The following is a 25,806-nucleotide window of genomic DNA, read 5'->3' as shown; positions in this document are numbered from 1 at the left end:
TGGATACTCTCAGTTTAAACAGCGCTCCTGTTGCAAAGGCGGCGGAAGCAGCGAAGGAAACTAGCGTGCTTCAAGTGTCGAGCTGTGACACTTGATAGTTCGCGCTCATCTTCTGTTCGTTTAGCGGCGTCCCGTGAGCTCGAGTGACCTTCGTACGCTCCGTAACATGAGCGCGGACATCACGGTGAAAGCTCGAAACATCCTTCTTCCCCTCACCACGAGAAAACCGCGCGAACAGACAGCGGAAGGGCAAAGTTCTCCCTGCGCATATATAAAAAGAAGCGAGCGAGCGAGCTCGCCGATGACTTTTAAATCCGCCCGTCGCGCTCCTATAGCGCCATCTCGCTGGTAATGAAGAAACGTTTATAAGCGCCTGCCGTCTCTGAGTCCGTCCAGCGGTAAAGGGTGTGTATATAACGCTCGCCGTTAGCTACGTGGAGGATCTGCGTTTCGTGGCATAGTGGTTAGCGCCACTCGCCGCAGGTTCCTGGTTCGATTCCGCGCTTTGGAAGCATTTTTCTGAATTATTTTTCTTTGGGGCTTTTATATATATATACATGCTTATACATATACGGTGCATGACGGCGGCGACGGCGACGGCAAAATCCAGCCGAGACTGTCCATATAATTGCTATCGCAATAAAAAGAACACGAGCAATGAACCTCAATGACCTGCTTTGTAAGAAGGCTTGACACAAGGTTCTGCAGCTTCTGTGTAAGACGGCTACAGTGTATGGATATGTCTTCAACGACTTATTCAACAGCCGTAGGGTCGAGTAGGAAAAGCACATGGCCGTGGTTCAACGCACCTGTATCCCATCTCCTGGCAGAGTTGGTTGCCGTGATCGAGCGTCGCATTGTCCGCGCACATGAGCGTCCACGAGCCCAGGTCACCGTCGAACGCCTGCGCCAATCCGTTGCTGTCCACTTGCACTGAAATGGCAGAATGTGTTCAGTTAAACGAACGTACTGCGCCTTCCGTCGTAATCATGGCGACGAGCAAGGCGGTAGGGTTGGACTTTGGTCGTATGCTACAGTCATATTTTTTGCTACAACACCATCCCCATCTCTCGACGGCCCACAGGGCAGTGGAGGAACCCTTGCGCTTTTTGAGGACGACGGGCTTGCGCGAACGCCTCTGACTTGTGCTGCAGTCCCGCACGTCGCACTGATTTCGCTGCCTTTTTTTCCTCCTCTCTCTCTCTCATCTTTCTATTCCCCTTCCCCAATCCCCCAATGTAGGGTAGCTAACCGGAAGCTTTACTTGTTAACCTCCATCCCTTCTGCATTTCTGTTTCCTTCCTTCCTGTACAATAAATGCACAGGCGCTTTCTCAACATTTTTTTAAATATTTGAGAATTGATGGGGTTTAACCTCCCAAAACCACGATATGGTTATGAGAGACGCCGTAGCGGAGGGCTCCGGAAATTTCGACCACCTGGGGTTCTTTAACGTGCACCTAAATCTAAGTACACGGGCCTCGAGCATTTTCGCCTCCATCGAAAATGCGGCCGCCGCGGCGGGGATTCGACACCGCGACTTGCGAGTTAGCTGTCAAGCACCATCACCACTAGACAACCGTGGCGGTTTTTATTTTCTTAAATTTTTTTTAATCTTATCTTTTTTTTCCCCTAATCTTTCCTACCCTTTCGTCCTCCCCAGTGCCGCGTAGTGAACTAAATCATTACTGCGATCGATCGATCGATCAATCAATCAATCAATCAATCAATCAATCAATCAATCAATCAATCAATCAATCAATCAATCAATCAATCAATCAATCAATCAATCAATCAATCAATCAATCAATCAATCAATCAAACCCCGAAGCTTATTGTTCTTATGGCGATGTCTCAGATTTTACATATAGGCACCCCTGATGTAGATCATTCACTCTGGAACGAACAAAACCATGAGGCGGGCTTTCCCACAGCAGCACTCATAGTACGGAGAAGCTAGCTTCGACAAGCACGCTTTAGGAATGTTCATCGTAACGTGTTAGGTTGGGCTAAAGCGATGTAGAGTGCGGGCCTGGAAACGTTTCGCAAATATTTTTTGCTGTGCCAAAAGATAATCTATTCACATTAGGAACCACAAATGAATGCCGTGAGCAACAAGATCTCAAAGGCAGCGATTGATCACTGCAATTTACTGTTGCAGGCATGAGCAGCTGTTACGGGGTATGCGGTTGAGCTACGTGGTTGCATATGTTGTGAGTGGCGTTAAAATGCAGCGATGAAGTGATTTAGAGAGAGAACAAGCACCACTTTGGAACCGCTAATCCCCAGTAAGGAAAACGAAAAGGACAGTGCTATTATTTCCGGCGCAAAAGAAACGGAAAAGCAGAGTCTAAATTAAAATAAAGTACACAACTTAGAAACAATGAATTCAGTTGGTCCTTATTTATAAACGTGCGAAGTTTGCCGCTTTTCAACATTTAACTCTGTTTAAGGGCGTTTCTACAATCTGCAAATTTCGTACGTGCATAGTTGACAGGGAATCGAGCCCGCGAACTCGTACTTAGCAACCCGACGCCGTAGCCGCTAAGCCCAATGACATAGCAGTACTTACCGACGCCGTTGGTTACAGTTGGAATGGCGGACTGACACTTTCCTAAAAGATTCCCTTGTTAAGGAGTCAAAACAACTTGTATTTAAGTACCAAGGCGTTTACTCACCACAGCCTCGTTCGTCGCTTCCATCGATGCAATCAGCGACTCCGTTGCAACGAACCGACCCCGTTGCAGACGATACGCAGAATCCGTTCATGCACTGGAACTGGTTCTCACCGCAAGCTAGAAAAAAAAAAGTAACACACAAAAAAGAATCAGATGGTCCCGTTCAGGCACGTTGTTTGTCCGATGCTTCGGAGACGTCGCACAAGCTCACATTGTTCTTTACAATTTCTTTCCAACAAATACAAACTATGCAAAACAGAAAAGGCTTTCATGCAAACATATACGATGGGAATGTCCCAACATATGAGTAAGCTCTCCTGAGGTCCTCCGGGAGCGGTGGCGGACAGCACTGCTCAGCTCGGAGGTCGAAGACCAAAAATGGGCTATCCAGCAGGCCAGGGAGGCTATAGGGAGACAAGGTCTCCTGGCCTCTTATCTGTGCGGTCTAGGCCGGACCACAAACCAGCCGGATCTCGTAATAAGTTTATTCACTAACTCAGAAGAAGAAAGCAAGAGTCGAGGGCCGCCGATAGGCGTATTTCACATGCGTCATTACTCGCAAAGAAGAAGCAAAATTTAAAATAACAGCGTAAAACCATCAGCGACCGGTAGTTATTTAGTGGTTAGGTTTGCTTAATTTACTTCCTCGTTTATGCGCATTGTTTAGGAACTACAGCACGGCCAATCACGGTCGTGGGTCATTGAGGCAGTAACAACAACACAAGGTGAGCGCTTGCAGCTTTCGTCCGCAGGCTTACGGAGAATTAAAAGAAAAGAATAAAAAGACAGAAAGCGTTTGAATGGCGTGCGATATACGCATAACGCGTTCACCGTTCGCACGCGCGATCACATAGCAGCACGTGTACAGTCACGTTCTGTCTGTCGTTTAGTCCAATGTGCCAATTAATTTTACTGATTCGCTTACCCCTTATTTATTCTCTACTTGCGACCAACCATTAAGTTGTTTATTTTTAACTCTCGTTTGTTTATCCTAAAAAATACTGACACGTCAGCGAAGTCCCACCACGCAACCGGCGCTTGTTTTTCCCCGATGAAGAACTTTCTTATTTTTCTGCTGTATAGTCCGCACGGCACCCTATACACATTGCTCTTCATCGGGCTCTGTAACATTTACCCGGCGTGCGCTGGCCTTTGGTAACGCAGCGCGATCGTGATGCACGTGATGTACATGCTTCGGACGATGCCTGTTTTCCTAACGACCGCAGGACCATCAACAAGCTCGTAAAGTTAGCACGTGTTCATGGAAACCGCACGTCTATCGTCAGCCTGATCGGAAACATAGCTCGCAGGGTCAACGCTATGCTTTCACAAACATCTGTCTTTTCTTTTTCTTACTTGCTGATCGACTATCGTTCGCTAACGCAGCGGCAGCTAATCGGGCTGTTGATTGCCGTCAAAGGTGGCAGACGCGGAGTTTTGTTGCTGGCGCGAGCTGCAAGGATATATATCTGTGAGCGACGGTTGTTAAGGAAAATGCAGCGAGACGTAGTTTGCGGCCATCATTGTCCCGGACATGCACGCAGGTGTAGAAGGATGAACGAATGGTGCGATTGTATGAAGTTGTTAGTGCGCAGCCTATAGTTAACGCGCTTCGTCAGTACCTAACAAGGCGAGCATCTAAAAGAGCTGTCCTGGTCGTGGGAGCCGCGCGAAAGTCTTGTACCGTGGATCAAGTGGCAGCCTTCTAGCACTGCTAGGTTGTCGTCGTATTGGAGACGAAAATGCAACGATTGTTCAAGGAAACAGTCTCGGTCTTGTGAGAGAAATGCGGCTTCGCGAACTTTATTCTCCATGAGGCGCAGGCCCTGATTATCGTGCTCTATATAGAGAGAGACAAACGCGTACACGCCGCGCAGGCATTCGCGCGCATTCGCGCGCACTCTATGCACGTGTTACGTGAAGGGCGATCCTCATCAGAATCACCTTATTTGCGCCAATAAATGGTGATAATTAAGTAAAATGGATATACGTTAGCGTCCAGAATCCCACGTGCCCTCTTGTGTACACGGCGGGTTGCGAGGCACTGTATAGTCGGCACTGTATAGTCGAACTCACGAAAAATTTAGGACTCCTTCATTTCTGCACCAAACTTGGTTCCACGAAGCTCTCGCGCGACTTCACGGTGCATTCGGCGACGAGAGAGCTCGTTTGAGTGCGAATACGGACGAAGGAACCTATTTATTTTCATAAATGAAAGCTACTCTTGTGCACCGTGGGACAGTGAGATTTTTTTAAACGGTATACTTAAATCAAAGGAATACGGAAAATTAACTAATTAATTTATTTATTTATTTCCATACAGCCGGGCCGGTCTGGGTTTCAGACCTTAGGCAGGACTGTGTTACAAGTTATGTCAACGAACACATGCGCTCAATATAGGTGAAAAAGATACATTAAACACATACAAAGAGATACAGTAATATACGTGCTTATTTCTCGCATGACAGCACTCCTTTAATGGAAAGCGAAGGAATGGACGGCAGCAGCAGCGCACTTACTGCAGTTGACCTCGTCTTCCCCGTCCTTGCAGTCCTCGTGGCCATCGCACCTCAAAGCGGAGGGAATGCAGAGCTTGTCGCCGCAGTAGAACTTGTTTGATTGCTCGCACAGGGTCTTGTCCACTGGGATATGCAATAACAACAAAAAATATGCGATCTCTGTACTCGACGACAAGAAGGCGTTCCATGCGGAATACATGTTCCAGCAAGTACGCTTCACAAGTCTTTGTGAAAAAAGCATATGGCGTGCGTTTTTGATCAGGAGAGCTTAAAAAGTGCCAACATTTTTTTTTTTTTACAACAGCGGCTAAGCTGCAGAGAAAATGCGCTGGAAACTATAGGGCCAGCATTCACAAAAACGTCTTACGGCCGAATTGTTCGCGAAAGAAATCGCCGGCCAATCGTGGTGCACATATATCATTGGCGAAGCTGTAGGTGGCCAATCGAAATGAGCACTTACGTACTCAAAGAATTTGGCCCCAGATGTGCAAGCTACGCATCGCATTACCCGATGTATTTATGTGCAAGCATTGGACTACATCTTCATGTGCGCGCGCGCAACCACTGCTTTGTCGCGTCTTCTCTCTTCGCCGATTTATACTCCTGGTTCAGTGCAGGGTAGTGAAAGGGATATGCCTCCGGTTAATAACCCTTCGCAGCAAACTTCCTTGCAGACTGGATGCTTCATATTGAGCTCTTCACGTGCTTCGCAAAGGTTCAATTCTATTTTTTTTTAAACTTGCAACACTGATTGTAGGCGGGCCAGTTGATACAGCGTGCTTCATTTTGTTGTCCCGTCTTTGCGCACTGTTCTCAAGCACTATCTTTTTATTTCTTTGTCAATCGCTTAGTAGTTTTAAAAAAAAAGCGCGTCAATAGTTTAATAATATGTCACTCTTACCAACCAATGATATTACATTGCCTGTACTTCCTCCTCACCCCCTTTGCCCCCAACCCCGACGGTGCAAAACACTCGGTAGAGCCCTGTTTAGAAAGCGCAAAGAGGAAGGCGACAGAGATAGAGAGAGAGAGGAGGGGGGGGGGGGTGGAGACGGACAGCAGACTCGCGAGGACAAACTCACCACATCCGCTTTCGTCGCTTCGGTCTCTGCAGTTGTAGATGCCGTCGCACAGGCTAAGCGGCTTGATGCAGGCGCTGCTGTCGGGGCACATCACTTCGAGGTCGCTGCACGTGGAGTTTACTATGTCTGCAACGCAGAAAAAAAGGCGCGCACGCCGGTCACAGCTCGAGCTGCACGGCAATGATTGACGCTCCATCTGGCGCGTGACTAACGGCAAAGCGAGGTCGTATCAATCCAACAGCCTGCACGATCGATTTGGCCTCTGGTCTGATAAACCGCTTGACCAGCGCCGAGCACCGGGAACTGCGTGGTTCTTTGGTTCGAATTGGTTGTCGATGTAGCCAACGTATAGAAGACGTTGTACGACGTTTGAAACAAACGCAACGGAGCTTGGTCGTATTCGAACAGATCTTGATGCGCACCGGCCCACAGACGAAAGGTTACAAGAAAATGTCTGAGTGTCGGTGCGCTTCAAGGATGTGTTTAGATAAGAGCCATAACCACCTAGCTCGAGTCGCCCGCCTGCAGCTTGGTCAGCCACACTATCTTTGTCATTGTCTTTTAGAAATGTAGTTTTTAAAAGTGCACAAAGGTGTGCATTTGGCCGTACCACATGCTCAAGAACCAAGACGTACAGCATGGCACTGTATTTGTGCGCCGATCTCTTCTCTCACGTAAATAAAGAATAATAACAGACACGCATTTACCATACGACGTCACTAATTTGGCAACAGGTTTGCTCGCTCAAAGAAAATCAGCCCCTACGGTCACGTTGCATATTTCTAGAGCATCCAGTCTAGATGTTTCTCAAAACTCTGAACTTCGAATCAGTCTAATGCACAAAAGGTGATCTACGCACAGAAGGCGATAACTGTTTCGCTCGTTCTAGAAGCTTCCATCCCAAGGCCGAGAACACCGTGCTCGAGTAGTTCTACAGAACCGAGCTCTACGGTAAGCATCTATGAGGCGCAGTTAGGACATTCAATCTGCTACTCGCCTAACGTGTCGTGAATGTGCGGAAACTTCGAATGCATTGAAGAATGCGAGCGTCATTCGCATTCGACATGCTCTAAAAAGGGAAAACGAAAAGAACTGAGAGCGAAAACAACAACGCGGCAGCATAATTCTACGGTTGATTGACAGGCGGACTCTTGTGAGAATCCGGGTGGGCGTGGCAACCCTATCTGGAGACAATTGCTAGTCTGCTTCTCTTGCTCCGAGTCTTTTGGAGTGTCTGCATGTTTTCGTGCTTAACAACAGGTAACAAAGAAGACGCCTTACCGCAGTTGTGCTCATCTTCGCCCTCCGGGCAGTCCCGGATGCCGTCGCACTTTGCCGACGCCATGACGCACGTCTTGTCCTTGCACTGGAAGTTCATTCCGCAGGTGTCGGTACCTTGTAGCGGGGCGCCGTCCGAGCAGAGAAACAGAAGGAGAACAAAGGAGACACATGATACGCTAAAGGACGCGTCGAGACGTCGCTTCGCATCTCGCCGCGCGTAAGTGATAGCACCCGTCGACATGGTGCGATATCAAAGACGCGACGACGACGCGGCAATATAGGCTCGTTGCGAACTGGGAGCAGGGAGAGGCGGAGCGGCGCTATAAACGCAGGCTACCGTCACCAATTCTCAGTTGCCTCTGGCTGCTGCTACTTGCATTCTCTGCAGCGCTGTAGCGACGTCAGGCAACCAAGGGGTTGCTTGCGAAATGACCGAGGCGGCACGGGCGGGCACGAGTTTATGAAAGGAATCCATCTCCACAAGCAGGAAGTAAACTATCGTGGAGGAAAAAAAGACGATGCGCTGCTCAGGCCCTAACTGGACAAACACTGTAGCGCTGAACTGCACGAGCTACGCGTTTACTGGGGAGCCAGTGAACTTGGTTACGTTCGAGACAGAGAGGGGGTAGTGATCGTAAACCTCCCGCAAACAAGTATTCATCCTATCTTTAGAAAAAGTCTAGTGGGCACACTGTAATGACGTAACACGTATATGCACTCACAATTCTGCTCGTCCAATGCTCCCGGACAGTCTTCAAACTGGTCGCAGAGGAGGTTGGTCTTCAGGCATGTGTGGCTTCCTTCAGCGGGACAGAAGAATTCCTCTGAAAAAAAAAAATGGAGACAGTTAGTAATCAAGACTTGTTTTGTCTTTGAAAACTGCTGTTACAAGGGCGCCATTCAAAATGACGTGGGCTGCCAAAAGTTGCATCCAGATAGTTAATAACGCGCTCACAGTGTGTTGCACACTCGTACACAATATAAAAAAGGCGTGGTTTTCTGGTCACTTTGGTTTACAGTTTAATTCATTTTGGCATTGCGGCGAGCTGGCCCAATCTTAAAATTACAGCGCCAAATTTACTAGGACTTGAAACTGAGACTAATGTTGCTAACAGCATGTAACACGAAATCCGGTGAACAATGTAAAAAGATATGGGGCCGAATTCGCAAAATTTCTCGTTCATAAGTGCGTCTTCCCATTGGTCCGCCGATTCGCTGAAATATTCTCTCACGAAAAATTTTAGCGTAATACATTTTTTGTGAATACTGGCCCTGACACGCTCGTAAGGTAAGGCTAAATCTTAGGGTTAGTATTCACGAAGCCGTCCGTATGCAAGAACCTTTCGTGCGAACAGACACCGGCCAATCAGGATAGAGATCATGGCCTGTGCTCACAAAAAGCTGTTACGCTAGAATTGTTCGTAAGATTAAATTTCAGCCAATCCAAGAGCTCAGCATATTATTCACGAAATCTACCGACCAATGACAGGGAGCACCTATTAAAGAAAAAAAAGGACTGTGAATTCGGCCCCAAAAAAACCTTCAGCCAATCCTGATGCTCGACATGTCATTAGTGAAGCCGGTTAGCCAATGGCGAGCTGCGCTTACAAACGACTACCTCTGTGAATTAGGGCCTGTATTATTGGCTAAAGCAGTCGGTGAACTGCAAGCAGTCTTTAAATATAGCTTTGCGAATTAGGTGCCAGGAAACTAGGTATGTCCAAGGACATTAGGGAGTTTTAGCTTGAACGTATACTTCTTTACGTTACTATGTTACCGGATTACGTTTACCGTGTTACCGGAACTCGAGTCTTAGTAAAGCTTTTAGCTACTCAAACGTAAACCTTTACGTACGTACGTAAACGTTTACTTTTGCGCAAACCACTAAATGGTGATGATAACTGCATTTAAACTACATTTTAGATAATATTGAATTACCGTTGCGGCAAAATCATAAAAGAGGTTTTTAGCGTTTGCAGTATTCCGGTATACGCAAAGGGGTGTGGCAATACCGGGTTACCGGACGATGGTGTCGACATCTTGAGACGCTTCGTGCAACCACAACCATGGACACGTTTGTTTTCGCCCAGTGGTTTTGAGGGAAAAAATGATTAAAAAGGCAACTTATTTGTAATTATGCCGCTGCAAGGCAAAAAAACATTGGAAGTAGAATGCCGGATGTTTCTGCAATAACATTTTTGTGCTTTACTGGTTCACCCTCGCGCCGCTACATGGCGCCACATATCCGGACTGTCAGAGGCCTTAGGCCTCTCACGTTTACGGCTTCGGTGTTCTAGGTCGCTCTAGCCTCGGTAATCCAGCTGAAACAAGGTGATCGTAAGTGGCGTTCGCACTTCGGGTTATTTTGACTCGGTGGCTGGAGTCTTCGCAAAGCGGATATCGCGAGTAGCCACGAACGAAGGTGGATTTGCGAGATAGGGCCGTAAACGTAAAGCCTAACAGGCGAGTAGTTTACGTTCCGTGAACCTTCACGTTCCGTAAAAGTTCGCGCATGAGCAGAGTCCATGCGGTATCCGGCAACAGGGTAACGTAAAGAAGTATACGTACAAGCTAAAACTCCCTATTAGGCGAACATTACTTACCGGAGGAACAGTGGGCCCTGAACATGTCTTCCGTAGAGTTCGCCATGGTTTCGTTGAAGAATTCAGTGGTCGTCATGTCCACGTGCGTCGTATTGTCGCTGTCGGTCATCATGCTCGTGCCGTCGCCATCTCCGAACGTGATGTTCGCGGCGTTAAGCAGCGTGCCGTCGGCCGTCATGTTCCAAGAATCCATAGTGCTGTTCACCACATCTAGGCCGTCCTCAGACAAGGTGTTGTTGTTCATGAAGGTCAGGTTCCTGCCCATGGCGAAAGTGCGGTTGCTGACGTTCAAGTCGGGGTCCACTTCTTCCGTCGACGAGCCGTTGCCGATACCGGGATACGTCAACGTCGCGTTCATCGGCTCGGTTTCGTTCATCACGCCGGCCAACGTGGTCGTCGTCACGGTGACGTCCGTGACGGTCTCAACCTGAGAGAGCGTAGTGTTCGGAGAGTCTGTCACGTTGAACGGCAGGGTTTCGTTGACAAAGATTGGATCTGTCGAACCTGTCGAGACGGCGGTTGCGTTGTGTTCGCCAATGTCGGTGCCATTCACGGCGTCGCCGTCGATTTCCCTGTACACCGACGACATCTGCGTCGTGGTCGTCTCCGCCAAGGTTTCGTTTCCAGTCGCCGTTAGCGTCGTTTCAGTTCCGTTGTCTACCTCTGTCACGGCCGTTGCTGAGAACACCATAACGGACGGAACGGTGACCGAGAACATCGTGGTCTCTTCAGTACTGTTCTCCGAAGACACCCATGAAGTTAGTGCCGTTTCGTTCGTTGGCATCTGAGTTACCGGTGTTTCGCTTGACGGCACGGGAGCGGTCGTTAATGTACCGGCGTCCGTGGTCACGTGGCGTTCTGTCGTCACGACGGCAGCACTAGTTTCTCCAAGCGTCACGGCAGCGGTGGTTTGTGCACTGCTCGGCGACGTAGTTCCAGCGTCCGTCACCATACTGACTGTAGCATTAGCGACGTCGCTACTTTCGGTGGCAAAGGTTGCAACCGTCGTTTGACTTGCTTCTCGAGTCAATGGACTTTCGACATCGGTCGTCGACTGTGGCTCTGTCGTCAAGGTCGCGCCGGTCGTAGGTTCCGTGGCCTGCGCAATCGCGGGGCTCGGTGTCGTAACTGAGTCTTCAGTTGTTGGAGGTGTCGTGGCATTGGTCACTGTCATCTCCGGAGAACCAGACTCGGAGACCGGTTCGACGGTCGTGGTCGGAGCCGCAGTTGTAGCTAGCAGAATCAAAGTGCCCGGAGCTATAGAAATCTTTGGCGTCGTTGTCTCCTGTCCAGGAGTCGTCGGCAATTCCGTCACAGTACCGGATGTCGTCGTCAAGGCATCCATTGGCGCTTGCGTCTGGGTTGTCGTCGCCGGTGAGATAAGTGGAATCATTGGGGTCGTTGTTTCTGACGCCGTCGCATCTTGAGAGGTGGCTGGTTCCTTTTCCGTAGGTGTCGCCGTCCATTCCACTGTCGTCATTGGATGCTCCGAAGCGACTTCTGTGACGTCACTTATTGGCGTAAAGGTCGTTGTACCAGTGTTTTCGTCAACAGTTGTTGCTACTGCTGCGGGAAAGATGGAAGAAAAGCAACAAAAACGCCTCATTAGGGACGAGTAGTATCACACGCCACTTGAATTCTGTGCGTTATCAAGCGATAGATGAGCATACAGATTAGGACAGAAAAGCGATGGTATGGCAGCATTAGTGTTCTGCATGATCTAACGGCTTGTGAAGAAACTTATAAGAATCTAACAATGATCAATGCAAAGCAGAGGCTAAAACAGTGAGAGTAATCACGCTAGTGATTGTCCTCACGAAGTGAACCGCCAGCAATTTCTTTTTAGTAGTAGCAATCTTCACCACTGTCAAGAATGCGTGTTCCACGTTGTTCATGTTGTAAATTCTACAATGTAGATAAAAAACCAGAACAACTATAATCCCACTTCCTAAATCGCACATGGCCTTATAAACTACAGCTAAAGCAGCCCTGATATTTCATATAAATTACAGGCCGCGCAAGTCAAGTACACGTCAACATAGGTCGGCAAACTCACTCATGAGTCGACTCACTCAGACTCACTCAGACTCAGATCGAGCCGTGAGCCTGAGTCTGAGTGAGTCCGAGCGAGCAATATTTTAATGAGTGTGAGTCCGAGTGAGTCCGGTTGAGAAAAATTTCAATGAGTCTGAGTCCGAGTGAGTCCGAATAAGGAAAACTTTGGCGAGTCTGAGTCCGAGTGAGTCCTAAAGGCCAAATATACTTCATGAGTGAGTCTGAGTGAGCTCCACATTTTTTGCCGACCTATGCACGTCAATGAGATGTCATGCAGAATCATTTATTTTTTTAAAAAAAAGAAAGTCTCTATTCAAGGAGTCAGGAGAGCTGCATATTTATTAATTTATTATACTATTAGCCCCCCCCCCCCCAAAAAAAAAGCAAAAAAAAAGCTTCCCAGTGAAAATACACAGCGGTTCATGAACGCCATATTTGTTTATCAGCTTGGTGGTACCGGTAAAAGCAAAATCATTTGAGTTCATAAAAAGTAAAGGCAGATGCGTAGCTGATCAAACGTGCGGTGACTGTAGCGATGGTGAATGATGCGAAACATGCAAACGCACGGTGAACATATGCAGCAGCATGGGTGCGGGGCACAGGACAGCAATAAATTTGCGGCTTATCAGTTCATGACGGCTTTCTTGAAGAAGTAAGGATGAGTGCCCCAGAACAACGTACATCGCTGAGATAATTCCGGCAATCATCGAAGGTTCGACTGTTCGTATGTAACAGCCATTCGTAAGGAAAGGTGCGGGCCAATCGGGACAGAAATAATCTTAATAGACAAATCAGCCGGTAAGCATTATCAGTTAGCGTACGCTTGTCCCCAATCGCGAAAGGTTTCATAGATGGCAATTACATGTACTAGGTCTATCTTGTGTGTTCGTTTGTTTGTCTGAAGCCGGATTATATTTGCTGCGATCTATAAATGTAAGAGCGAAGATGTAGAGGGCATCATACGTGAAGCACCGTATCAGGAGCGGGATATAGGGCTCATCGTAGTGTAAAGCCTAAACCTCACATTCTCGAATGTTCCTTCGCGACATTGGTGTTGAGTGAAGGAACATGCCACCTGGACTCATAAAAGCAGATGGCAGCGCCGGCTGGCCCTCGGCTGAAGTTGGCACCGCTCTTCAATGGTAATAATCGGGAAGCGTATCGACTCCCTCACTCAAGATGCGGCGCTGCGTTGAACTCAGTGTAGTGCAGGATGAGCCTCGAGTGGTGGGTAGTTTGTCAACAGGAGATAGTAGTTGTGTATGTCCCCCGCTCCTTGACACATCATTGATTGACAGATGACGCAACCGATGATTTATGATATATCGTTTTTCCATTCTCGAAGTAAGTAAGCGTTTGGGTGGCGAACGAAGCAAAGCAGCGTTGATGGCACACATAGCTCAAGCACATCACCGAAGTGACAGCGTCATACAGGCAGAATGATGCGGGTGGGTGTGATGGCAAGAAGCGGATATGCGGGCGTTGCTGGCATGACGTAATGGTTTCTTGCGTGCGAAGGCGAACGCGGAAAAGGCACACACAGAAAGAGAGAGAAGAGAGGTAGTGATGATGACGTCACATGACGTGACGTCACATGACGTGGTGGTCACATGGCGATCGTGCTTCAGTCGCTCCTCACCGGGTGTTTGTGGCTGCGCGCACGCGGTCTCATTCAGCCTACTCGTGCCGGGCAGGCAGGTGCAGGTATTGGTGCCACTCAGGTAGTCCCACTCGCATACGCTGCCGAGGCAACCCCCGTTGGCCACCTTGCACCAGTTCGTCACGTCTGCGCACCAGACACCCAACTCAGGCTCACCGCGCACGCGCTGCTTCTTACTCTTCTTCTTCACTCGCGAGGCTTGACAGCTAAATCTCTTCACCTCGACCACCACCACTATGTATACCACATGCACCAAAGCCATCACCAACACGTGCTACACATCACAAAACGACCGTCACCGAACCGCCACCACGACCACAACCGCGGTCACAAACAGCGTTCCACAAGCGGGTCAGGAGTCTCAAAGACGCGAAACTTTGGAAGCAGTTGTGTGCGACCGTCGTGATCCTTCATAGAGTACACACCCTTGCTCACCATCGCAAATTTACGCGAGCATGGCTGAAATCTTAGGTGAGAATCCTAAGAATAATGTTTCTGGACATGGCCGTCGCTATGTGGTCTGGCAGTGTGAACAGTTTTGCTCAGTAAGCTTGTAAGTGGTTCAATAATATAAAGGGAGGAGTTTGGGCTTAATTTTATGTAGTATCCCTCTAAGCTGCTGAGCCATATGCGGGGACGTTTTTTTTAGTGGATTGGATATAGTTTTATGCAGTGTCTCTGTACATTGCTCAGTCACATGCAAGTACATTCCCGCTCAGTATAATGACTTGCAACACGGGAGTGTGTGGCCGCACTAGCTACTGTAATGCTCGTGGCTTCCACATGCCATTATTTTCATAACTAAACACTGCTTCACAATAACCTGTTTTCATAATAATCATGCACTGACTAAACCGATAATTAGCCACATAGGCTAACGGTCTCAATAATTTTGTAACCATGTATCTTGTATTCGTTGACAATAAAATTTCAATTGTCTTGGCTGTTCTTCCTTATGGAGATGATCCTAAACGAGAGAATATCGTTTAGTTCTGAAAATAAGGGCAAATAAAAGCCACTCGCGTTCTGAGGAGCTCGCGCGGCCACACGCTCCCGTGTTGCAGGTGATATTGAGCTCGCCTTTACAGTCTGTGTAGTGTCCTTGCATACGACTCAACCATATACGGGATCACCACGCGCAAAACTATGCACACTGTCAGACCCACTGAGCCAAGTGTACTCAATATCTGCCCCACTGCCCTACGCGTGTTTGAGACCCCCTGAGCGTACGAGTGTATGTGGTACAAGCCAAACAAAGACATGGCGGGTGTCGTGATAGGTTGCGTTTGTTGTGGAATGCTGCGGCAGTGTCGAAGCCACAACGCAAGGGCCAAGGCGCGCCGAAGAAAACAAGTGCCTCCATGTGGGGGGAGATGTGTATACATTGCTGGTATTTATTGAACTCAATATCTCGAAGGCATACACATACGCCTGCCAACTTTGATATGGTGGGCAAATGGGCGTGTTGGTTTAGCATGGTCCTATAGGTAAAAGATGCGACGACGACGACGGACAAGGAGATCACGCCTGCTCTCTCCTTGGATTCTCGCGCCTGCTGTGTGAGAGCCAGGAGTCGTGATAAGTTGACTAGATTAATAACTGAGGCAAAAAAAAAAAAGAAAAGATTGCTGAAGCAGGTGATTGCTGCGTGAGTGTGGTATATATCATTACCACACAACCAAAAAAAGAAAAGCTGCGTTTTCTGAGTGCGACTGCGCAGCGATAAAATGTGACAGCACTGTCTGTATAAATAGCACCCGTTTTTTTCCCAGAATAAACATTGTAGAAGTGGAGCCCTGTCTGTGTGTCTCTCTCCTCGTCCGTCGTCGTCTTCGCGCCTTTTGCTTCGGACCCTATCAACCTCTTACGGCAAGTGCTACGCTACGGATACAATCACGGCGGTGGGTGTTCGCGGGAACTATGCAAATTGAGTCTGAAATGGACGTGCTCCACTGCTGACGGTGATTAAATGCCATCAGCTGCCGTTTGAAGTTCACAACACAAAGTACGCTTGTGCCCCCTTTTGAACGCTATACTGATGTGATGTTTCTCCATCATTTACGTTCATATGTGCGCCCGAAACCACCTTCGTATGTACGGTCCATATAAAGTTATCTGCTGACTTTTGAATCGGTAAACAGCAACGCTTGATTTGTTGGTGGGGTCTCCCGCAAATGTTGAGCGTGTCGCATACGCAATTACCTCACGCCTGCGCATCATTTGGATAAGACTGGAAGAACTTAAGAACTTGAAGGCCTTAGGCTATGTGCCGTCGCTACATCAATAAAACCGTGTTTGCTGCTATGCAGCTCAGAATACTTTACCCAGCACGTACTGTTTTTTTTTCTTTCTTTTTTTCGTCGCAACGTATGTTGCTGCAGCGGTTTACGTTACGCTAACTCCTTTCTTTGTTCTTTTTTCAACTGAGGAGCGTTCTTGTTTTTTCTTTTCTTTGGTTTTCCATTTACGTCTTTCCGAACCTGCTACTAAATTTTAGCGCCACCTATCTTTGCACATTTGCATAATTGTGCTTCTTTCACCAGATTACAATCGCCGAAGAAATGTCCCGAAAGTTCTTACCAAGCACGTAGCTCTGGAAAATCATTTTACTATTTCCTTCTTCTTTATACAATCTTGAATACTGAGGTTCACCATCGTTAAACTGAAGCCGTCAAATAAACGAGGGTCGTCAGCTTACTTAAAAAGAAATATTGCTTATACTAGAGATGGATAGCAAGAACGCGTCTTCTGTAATTCATTTAACACGAACTTCAGCGATGCACCGTACAACTTCTTGCTTAAATCACACGTTGCAGAAGGCATATCTGCGTATGACAATAAAATTTTAACAGAAAACGTAATATGACACAACGCGCAACAACTTTTATAAATACATTAAAATAAATATGTTGCCACAATCATAGAGTTTCCCAATAATAACTAGAGGGAACTCTGGCGCTGCGATCGTTCAGCCACCACGGAAATTATGGGTAGTACACGGATATGCCTAATCTTTGTGCTTGCGGCTTCGGACACACTTGCGACTTTGCTTATCGTTGTGTTTTGGCGTTTGTTTTATCCGAAACAATGGATCGTAGTGAACTCCGTGACCAGATTTGAATTGGTGAGCCTAAAAAGGCCAAGGTGGTGAAGTGGAACTGCTGAACATTTTCTGAACTTCGTCTTACGACAAAGCGGGTACAGACCCCACGGAGCCAAGCGGAGCCGAAAGAACGAAGTATAGACAAATCCGTGTACTGCTCGTCATTCCCATGCTGGCTGAAGCGCCGTGCGTTGCGGCTCCCATAGACACTGGCGCCAGAGTTTCCTCTAGTGCATTTATAGGAAACTATATGGCCACAATCACTCGTCAGCGAAGGACTTTTGCGACAGACGTAAAAATCGGGTTTATTCGTTTGTGTTACTATGGAAAACAAGCTATAGGTTATGCCAACAACACGTTTCCATAACAAGTTAATAACGGTTACGAGTGATGTGAATAATCATGATCCAAATCAGCATCAACGGCTTATTTTATGTTGACCACTGGACAAATGACTCTACCAGCAATCTCTCTCTCAGTTATCCCTGGCGTTGAAATCATATCAGCTTAATGCTTAGCCATTTAATCCATTGCTAATCCATTTAAGCCAAAAGCAACGATCGTTGTCTACAATCTTTTTTCCCAAAGTATTGACAGCATTGAAAGTACATCGCAACAGCAATAACGAAACGATATGACACGGTTGCCGACATTCCGCGCATGTTTTTAAAAGCCACTACACTCACATTACTTGGACAGAAGAGCGCTTTAGTACGCCTTCATCTTTTCGCTTGCCTTTATCGGGTTACACTAAACGATAACTTCGACAGGCTAAACAGAAGTGACAGTGCGGAGCTCTCTTTCAGTGCGAAACTCGACTCCATCTCATACACACTCGAAATCTACCCTAACACGGCTGCTGATAATCAAGGTATCAAATGAGCAAGAACGAGCGGCGCGCAGGAAATACCACAAGTGACGTCACCTGTGAACTCGGAACGAAGGACCGGGAATTTCGGAACGCGTCGCGGTTGTTATAAACACCTACCGTTACATTTTAAAACATGACTCCTTCAGCGCATTCCGCATATAACGCGGTCACTTGCGTCACTCCCGTAGCTCGTGCGCGTTCTGCACCTCTCGATGTCTCTCAACGGAATACGCTGGCATCTACAGTGGCAGGCGTCGGTGTGCAAGTACTAACTGACAGTTGCATTTCGTCCGGATTGTGTGTCCAGACCGTGACATCAATAGTTACAAGAGCTGTTATGAACTGTTTGGAGAGAAGGAGGAGGAAGAGCGGGATGTTTTCAGTTTCAAAAGGATCTAGCCTTGCAAGGTACGTAGGCGATGGCCCCGCCCAGTTCCCTCCTTTCAGAATATGCGCCGTACTAGAGTCTATATAGACTTTACCAGTAAAGCACCGTGCTACGTAGGTGTCGTTCATCCACGTCACTTGTTTTTTTTCCCCCATCATCATACGTCATAACTCTTTTCCCCCTTGCCTTTTGCTCTTGTGCAGAGTAGCAGGCCGAAGCATATTAGCTCAGACCGACTTCTCGGCCTCATACCTCAGCTCTTCAAGCGTGCAGTGAGCGTATCTTCTCGTAATTAATACCTACTTGGCTGGCTGGCATTCCACTCCCCTTTCCTCACTTTCTCCCTTCGATAGACGGGCTCCTAAAGAATTCCATACCTCACATGTACTACGCGTGACGATGTTTTTTTCCTCTCGATAACACGAACGCGCCGCGCCTGTATCGCTTACAGCTGATTTATTTTTTTTCTCGAAGCCTCCAAGAAGAGCCCGTCGCAAGCCGGTATCGCATGTCGAATACCGAAGCACTATCCGAAGGAAGGCGCACACGTGCTCACAAGGCGACCTTGCCGAGTGCGTATGTAACAGCCCTCAGGGCGAACGCCGAACGGCAATAGCGCCAGCGGCCAGGAATTCGTGGCGTTGGCAGAGATCTTCTTCTCGTGTAACCATATAGCGGCGCCGATCACCAGCTATGCCCGTGTTTTCCTCTCTTTTGTTTGTTGTTTGTGCTTGAGAAGAAGCTGGAAAGAGAAGAGTCGTAAACAGACACTAAAAGACGCGACACACTGCATAACTCTAGGAAATGCTCACGATATTTTGACTGTCCGCTGTACTTTTCTCTTTATGTCGTGATTTTATTTATTATGTCAAGTCGGGAGGAGTACCCGGCACCATTAAATGTCTCAGTCACTCCTATAGTATCAATAAATACTTTTAAACGTAGTACGTTGTTGTCTTCTAACTTGGAGGTGGTGAGCCCGTTGCTATACTTTCGTTAAGCAACTGTTTTCTTGTTTACATGTTGAGTATGTATCGCGCTTACCACGGTTGCATTTTCAATACAAGACGTTATGCATGTTCGTTTTTGTTTTTCTAAAAACAGGACGCCGCCCATAGCCTGGCTTTATCTTGTTTTAGTCTATGCTTTTTTCGATTCAGCGGAAGATCAGTGTGTCGCAAAACTGCTGCAACCGGATATTTGCGAGAGGCCGGCTGAAAGTGGTTAACGGAAACATTTGTTCTACGCACTACTGCGGCGCTCCAAAGACTCCCACAAGTGTACACACTTTCAACTCAATAGAAGAAGCACGAGCCTGCCTTTCTTGTTTGTTTCGCACCTAGGTTGTGCTTGTATTCGACAGACACACGACGGTGCCGTCCACTACGGTACTACGGGTCACCTCGGTTGTTGCGTCCAGTTCATTGTTAGAAGGTGTACAATGACTGCGGATAAGTCGCACACTCCGGGAGGGTGTGACGGTAATGGCTCACCCTTGGCGACTACCGACTCCGAGTCCACGGGTCGTCCCCTGAGGGTGCCGTTGTTCTTGGCCAGGAAGTCGCGGATGGCCACCTTGACCTTGGCCGCAGGCAGGTCACCGCCGACCACCACGAAGGAAGCCACCACGCTGCCTTTCCTGCAACATCGGCCGGTGAGCAGGAAAAAACAAAAAAAGAAACGAAAAAAGAAAAGAACGCCGCGGCCCTCGTTAGGCGCAGCTTGCACGTGTCCTCACAAACGCGAGGACGTGCGATTTTAATGACCTCGTCCAACTACCCGCGGACTGGAATGATAAAAAGTCGCAGCACTGTACGGTCCACCACGGTCCGGCGTTTTTGGGAGCTGCGGGCGGTCGTGAACGTGCAAGACCTTTGAACCCCACGAGCCAATACCGAAAACGCATTGACCCGTCTGGAACGAGCGAAAAAAAAAAATAGTAAAAAAAGAAATCGCCCGTTTCCGGTACGGGGGATACAAATGCGGTACCCGTGAAACGTAGTGAGGAGCATAGCTTGAAGAGAAGCGTTTCAAGAGAGGAAAGCAAAAATGCAGTAATGAAAGTAAGCCGTCGGAACAGGATTGAAGAGATCGAGATGCTTGCGGGGGCTCCGGCCAGCGTACCTGTACTTCAGTATGTCCACCGTCTCGTAGCGGTATCCAAGTCCCTTGAGGATGTCTTCTAACTATGAAAAAAGGAAGGGGACGTTAAGATTACGGATGTACGAATTGCAAATGCAAGATCGCCACACGAAGTTTATGAACTAGGGGAGAATGTTATCGACGTCACCACGCATAAATTTTTTGGCCAGGCGAAACATGAGATAAAATTCCAGTGGATACCTGGACATTGTAATACTCCTGGTAACACAGCTGGCGATGAAGCGGCACGACAAGCACATCGTAACGATGTTACGGTTTCTCTGCAAATCTCTAAAAATGAATTGCGCGGTATTATAAAGGCAAAGTCATTCCGAATGAGTAAAAATTCTTGGTTTTACCAAAGTTCAAAGAGTTGTGATTTATGCCATATTGATCCACTCATTGAATTCAAAATTGCGCTTGCTTTAGATAGAACTATGGAAACAAGCTTATTCACCGGTTAAGGCTAGGCACCGCATGCACGAAACGTTTTTTGCACAGAACTGGCAGAACTGACACTACCGAGTGTGAATGTGGATTTGTAGATGAAGATGTACGTCACGTTCTTCTGGACTGCCCACATCATGATACACCGAGACGCCGTCTTAAATCGGAACTAATGGCATTAGACCGCAGACCGTTCAGTATGAAAAAACTTCTGGTCCCGTGGCCAACCAGAGCTTTACAGACGTACGCTTTAAGAGCGTTAAAACGCTTTTTAGAAGACAGCGGAATTGCTGGCAATCATTAAGAAATTTATGCTCATATTACATTAAGTAAATTATAATATGTATGTCGTAGTTATTATATGTATCATTATATGATACATATTGTATGCGTGTGCTGAAGTGTATTATGTGCCGACTGTTATGCTGCCCACATGTGCGGACCCATCCCCGTAATGACCGGACGTGTTGATTGCTGTGTTGCCCGAATGTGCCGATTCGATTCAATGCTGACCAGAGGCACTGTCGGATACATTATTAAACGCCTTTCGGACATTTCCTTCCACGTTACGATGGTGTTGTTTGATATGTGCGTGTGAGTGTGTTTTTCCATTGTGTACTCGTGTGCTCATTATACATGTACTGCTGTTTGTATGTTATTTTTATGTTCTATGCTCGACCTGCACTCAAGGGTTAAGGAGTAGCCGGCGCCTTATTTGTGTGCCAACATCTCCTTTCACTTTACGTCAATAAAAAAAATACATTCGTGCGTGATGCTTTTGGGTGCTTATGAGTAATAATTACCTTTACAACCTTTGAAGACTCGTTGTAGCTTGACTCATCGTGGGCGAGATACATCAAGATTAAGATGTCCGAGAGCCAAGCACGTCTCGAGCCAACGTTAGAATTAAAGCATACGGAGATTAAAAGATATACGGTAGTTCAAGAAAATTTACTACAAGAAATGATCGATTTAATATTACTACAGTGACAGTAGCTGAAATGCAAAAAAAAAAGTTTATATATATCGATAAATATATGCATGGTACGGATACTCTGGTAACCAAAAATTATTTCCGAACTCTCCAGTGTACGACATCTCATATAATCGAAATAGCGCATTTTTTCGTGTTCGTGTGAACGTACGAACGGTCCCGGACTTTTCTTGCCTGGGAGCAATGCGGTTTTGTATGCAGTGAGATAATAACAACTTAGACTGCTTTGAGAACGACGTACCCCTTGTTTCAGCTGGTTGGATAGATCTCTTGCTTCTGTCGATGACTTGTTGTTCAGGGATTCGCTGAAAATTTCCTCAGGTAGCGTGATCTCACCGACAACAGCGTTGGCGCCTGAGAAGAAATTTCAAAACGAGTATCTTAAGATGCGATAACAACATATCGAGGAGCACCGTTGCATGTGAAACTCGAAAGTGGCTCAAGATATAAGCGCCCGCAGACGCCCACACAGGTGTTTGTTTTCCTTGCAGTTTGAAGAGCAGTCACGTCTCTACCTAGGTGTCATACGAAGTACCAAATGTATAAGGTTTAGTCATTCGTGATTTTGCTTATAATGGAAGCTGTATAACATTTGAATGCCGCGAACAAAGGAAGTTCTCGAGAACACGTTTGAATTTTGCCTCTCTGCAGGGCAAGCTTGGATAAAACAACCGCACCAAGAAACCTTCCACTTAGTACGTAAGCGCCCAAGATACGGAACTCCGTTTCTAATTTTGTTATACACAGTTAATAGCATAGTATCAACACATAGATCACACACAAAAAAGAAAAGAAACAAATAATGAAAGGATTGGACAAAAGTGAATAAAACTAATCTTTTAAATTATTGATGGGTATCTAGAATGATTTACGTTTTAAATATATTTTTTTTCTTGATCATGGTATTTAATACAATGTGTATGAAAAGCGCCACACACCGGAAGTCGCGACTCTCAGGCTACTGTTTTGTAATTACCAGACGCATAGAGATACTCTTGAATGCAGTTATGCACAGAAGACAAGCCGAGGTGGGTTACAAAACGTTTCTACACATCTACGCAACATTTAGTCGCCAATACGTGTTCGTTCTGTTCCTACCAGGGTGAGGGAATTCGCCGGTGGGAGTACGTTCTTCGGTGCTAGCAGCTGTGGCGGACTCCGTCACCGTCGACGACTCTTCATCCCTCGGCAAACGAGTCGTCGCCGTCGCCACCGTACTCGAGTCTGTCAGCATCGAGCGCTCCGTCAGTGACGTCAGTGACGTCACCATCGTCTCGTAGTGCCCGGTCGTGCTTTCTGCTGTGGCTGTGGTCTCGACCACTCTTGGCCCCGTCGTCGTTGACTCAGGAACCACACTCGTGGCAATGGTCACCGGCTCCGTAGGGGTCACCGTTTCAGAAGAAGAAGTCGTCGTTGTCACGGAGCCAGTTACAGTAAAAGGAGCTTGCATGGTCGTACCAGCGGTTGTCGAGGCATCTGCTACGGTCGTGAACGCTTCGGTGGTCGTTCCATCCATGACCGGAACCGGAGAAGTGACTGTAGAAGTCTCTTCGGAGGAATCTGTCACAGCTTCCGCTGTAGACGCCATGACCTCGGTCGACGTTGACGGCACGCCCTCAACCGTCGTCGCAACAGATGTAGTCGGCGGAACGGTGGTCACTGGAACGACGCCGTCGGTCTCCTCTGCCGTCTGGTTGGAGTCCATGGTTGTAATCGAGGCATCGCTAGTTACTGGAACACTCGTAGTAGTGACTGAAGACTCGGCGGAACCCTGCAACAGAGATGTCAGCTCCGTGGTTACGCTTTCTGTCGTGACTTCCATTGGTACTGCGGGAGACTGCAGCTTCACGGTCGTGGACTGGTCCATGCTGGCGACAGAGGTCGCTGGCGGTTCGGTGACTGTCGTCATCGAAGGTGGAGGTTGGGTTGGTTGTTGCGTGGTTGGTAGACTGGTGGTGGTAGAAATGACTACTACTGGAGGCGGCGATGATGGCGGTAATGACTGTTGTGGCGGGCTGGTCACTTTTGGCTGCGGCGCACCTTTTAGCGTCGACGAGCCGGCGTACAAGCCCGGACTACTGGGGTCGACGTGAACGGACTTTGGAGAGGACTTAGAATCACTCAGCAGGAACCCAGCTGCGAGAAATACGAGAACACGAGTGGCAAAGCGTTAGAGACAGATAACTTTGTGAGCTTCCAAAGTAAGCGGGCAGTGGTATACGGAACAAAGGATAATCGTACAATGGGTTCGGTGATTTCGCAGGATAAATAGCTTGGCCGCTCTGTGCAATGTACTGCATCTATAAGCTAACTTGTACTGCATCTAGCAATGTACTGCATCGAAGCTAACTTTTGGGAACCGACCACATCAGTGATCACATGGGCAAGCGTGGTTGTAAAGAACTTCAGTCGCCAATTTCAATCATGAAGGCAGGGTTACCGTGTGCGCTGAGAGCGCAGATTTTGTGCTTGTGTTAAAATATACTGACCGCTGTGCTCCCGGTTACAGTTATAAATTAGAATAGTTGGATGAGCACGTCGATAAACATGGTATATGGTTCGAATGCTGCCAACTGCTTGTCGACTAATAAACTGCCTTTACCTTCTGGTTTCTGATGTCGCTGCAAATGCGTCACTTCGAAGTCATACGCTAAGTTTCGGGGACATCTCACTTTCAGTCAGCTCCAGTGTCACGGAATGATCTTAAGTGATCTTTCGAAGTACAGGCGCCAAAACCTTGTCACATGCAATAAATGGCGAAACACGTTTGTGTGCTCAAGCTACCGGGAACCGCACTTAAGCGCTAAACTAAGTTTCACGCGTGATGCACTTAACTAAAGGTATAATAGAAGCTTAATCATTATTCACTATCCGTTTTGCAATGCGTAACGCTTCATATTGACACAGATTAGCGAACACGAAAGTGTACTCACTTGCTGCTAACACTCCCACTAGAACAGCGATGCCTAAAATCATGAGAAGAAGACAGCAGAAGAACATGCGCTTCCACCCGGAACACACTTTTCTCTTTTCTTTCGTTAAATAAAGCTTTTCGCCGCTGAAAAAGAAAGAAAAAGATGCAAAAACATCGCATTAGAACACGCAGAAGCAAGCCAAAACACAGAGCTATGCCCTTCGACAAGCAAAACTTATCGGAGATGGCAATAAGTTAGCAACCGTAGAATTATCTGGTGCTCTCACAGCACGGAAATTGAAGTGTGTGTGCTCATGATTGCTCTCTCTATTACCCCATCATCTCCCTCCCCACATGAAGGGTAGTAAGCTGCACAAAGTCTGGTTAATCCTCCTGCCTTTCCTGTATTCTCTCTCTCTCTCTTTCGCGACGTGGTGAATGCCGCTATAAGTTTGCGTTTGATGCTGATTGAAAACTAACCAGAAATATGGCATATAGTCTACAATGACTGTGCTATACAACAAAGCATAGCCATAACTATCTTTTGAGATTGCGTATGTCACCCTGCAGTTTGCCATTGCTCGGCGCGAAGTCCAAGGTCTAAGCTCGGCGTCATCGCGGCTCCTGATAACATCGGTGCGCTAAAATTTCTGTTCTTAGAGATCTGTTGGTGCTTAGAGAAATGGCTTAATTAGCCGGAAATAAAAATTATCTGATAATGCCAAGAAATATATCCGCACTGATAAGAAATTTTAAAAAACGGCACAATTTAGTTTCTTTGTCTTTTATATAATGCTTATTTCTATCGCCCTCCTGTACGATTTTGCTTATGACAGCTGCAGATTCTCGTCAGGCCCTTCACAAGAGATGACTACGACATATCGGCGAGTTGTTTGCAAGCAGCTTTCTTTTCTTCATTCGTGTCCACGGACAGATTTATCTATACGCGCCAGAACAATAAGAGGCGGACACGCCAATCAGCGTTGAAATATAATAAAAAGCTGGGACAAGCCGAAGTACTCCGAACCGATTGTTTCGTTCCGACGTCGAAAGGAATATGCAGAAACGGT

The 25,806-nt window shown here is 47.3% G+C and overlaps 1 protein-coding gene across 3 annotated transcripts in view; it reads right to left on the bottom strand.

The window, feature by feature from the left end:
- Positions 1–25,806, bottom strand: part of LOC119383610 (uncharacterized) — a 279,696-nt gene that overhangs the window by 14,543 nt on the left and 239,347 nt on the right. For 2 of the 3 annotated variants that reach the window (XM_037651861.2, XM_037651863.2), the window contains exons 3-15: positions 24,756–24,880; positions 22,921–23,958; positions 22,064–22,176; positions 20,364–20,425; positions 19,733–19,878; positions 13,857–14,003; positions 10,163–11,728; positions 8,282–8,383; positions 7,560–7,673; positions 6,279–6,404; positions 5,197–5,319; positions 2,678–2,794; positions 810–933 (exon numbers count right to left, since the gene is read on the bottom strand). In XM_037651861.2, the coding sequence (XP_037507789.1) occupies positions 810–933; positions 2,678–2,794; positions 5,197–5,319; positions 6,279–6,404; positions 7,560–7,673; positions 8,282–8,383; positions 10,163–11,728; positions 13,857–14,003; positions 19,733–19,878; positions 20,364–20,425; positions 22,064–22,176; positions 22,921–23,958; positions 24,756–24,880 (3,903 nt within the window). The remainder of the gene's footprint in view (positions 1–809; positions 934–2,677; positions 2,795–5,196; positions 5,320–6,278; positions 6,405–7,559; positions 7,674–8,281; positions 8,384–10,162; positions 11,729–13,856; positions 14,004–19,732; positions 19,879–20,363; positions 20,426–22,063; positions 22,177–22,920; positions 23,959–24,755; positions 24,881–25,806) is intronic. The other variant, XM_037651864.2, reaches the window with a different exon arrangement.

The sequence above is a fragment of the Rhipicephalus sanguineus genome, chromosome 2, assembly GCF_013339695.2.
Source record: "Rhipicephalus sanguineus isolate Rsan-2018 chromosome 2, BIME_Rsan_1.4, whole genome shotgun sequence".
Lineage (NCBI taxonomy): Eukaryota > Metazoa > Arthropoda > Arachnida > Ixodida > Ixodidae > Rhipicephalus > Rhipicephalus sanguineus.
This window is presented reverse-complemented; position numbering and strand designations above follow the sequence as displayed.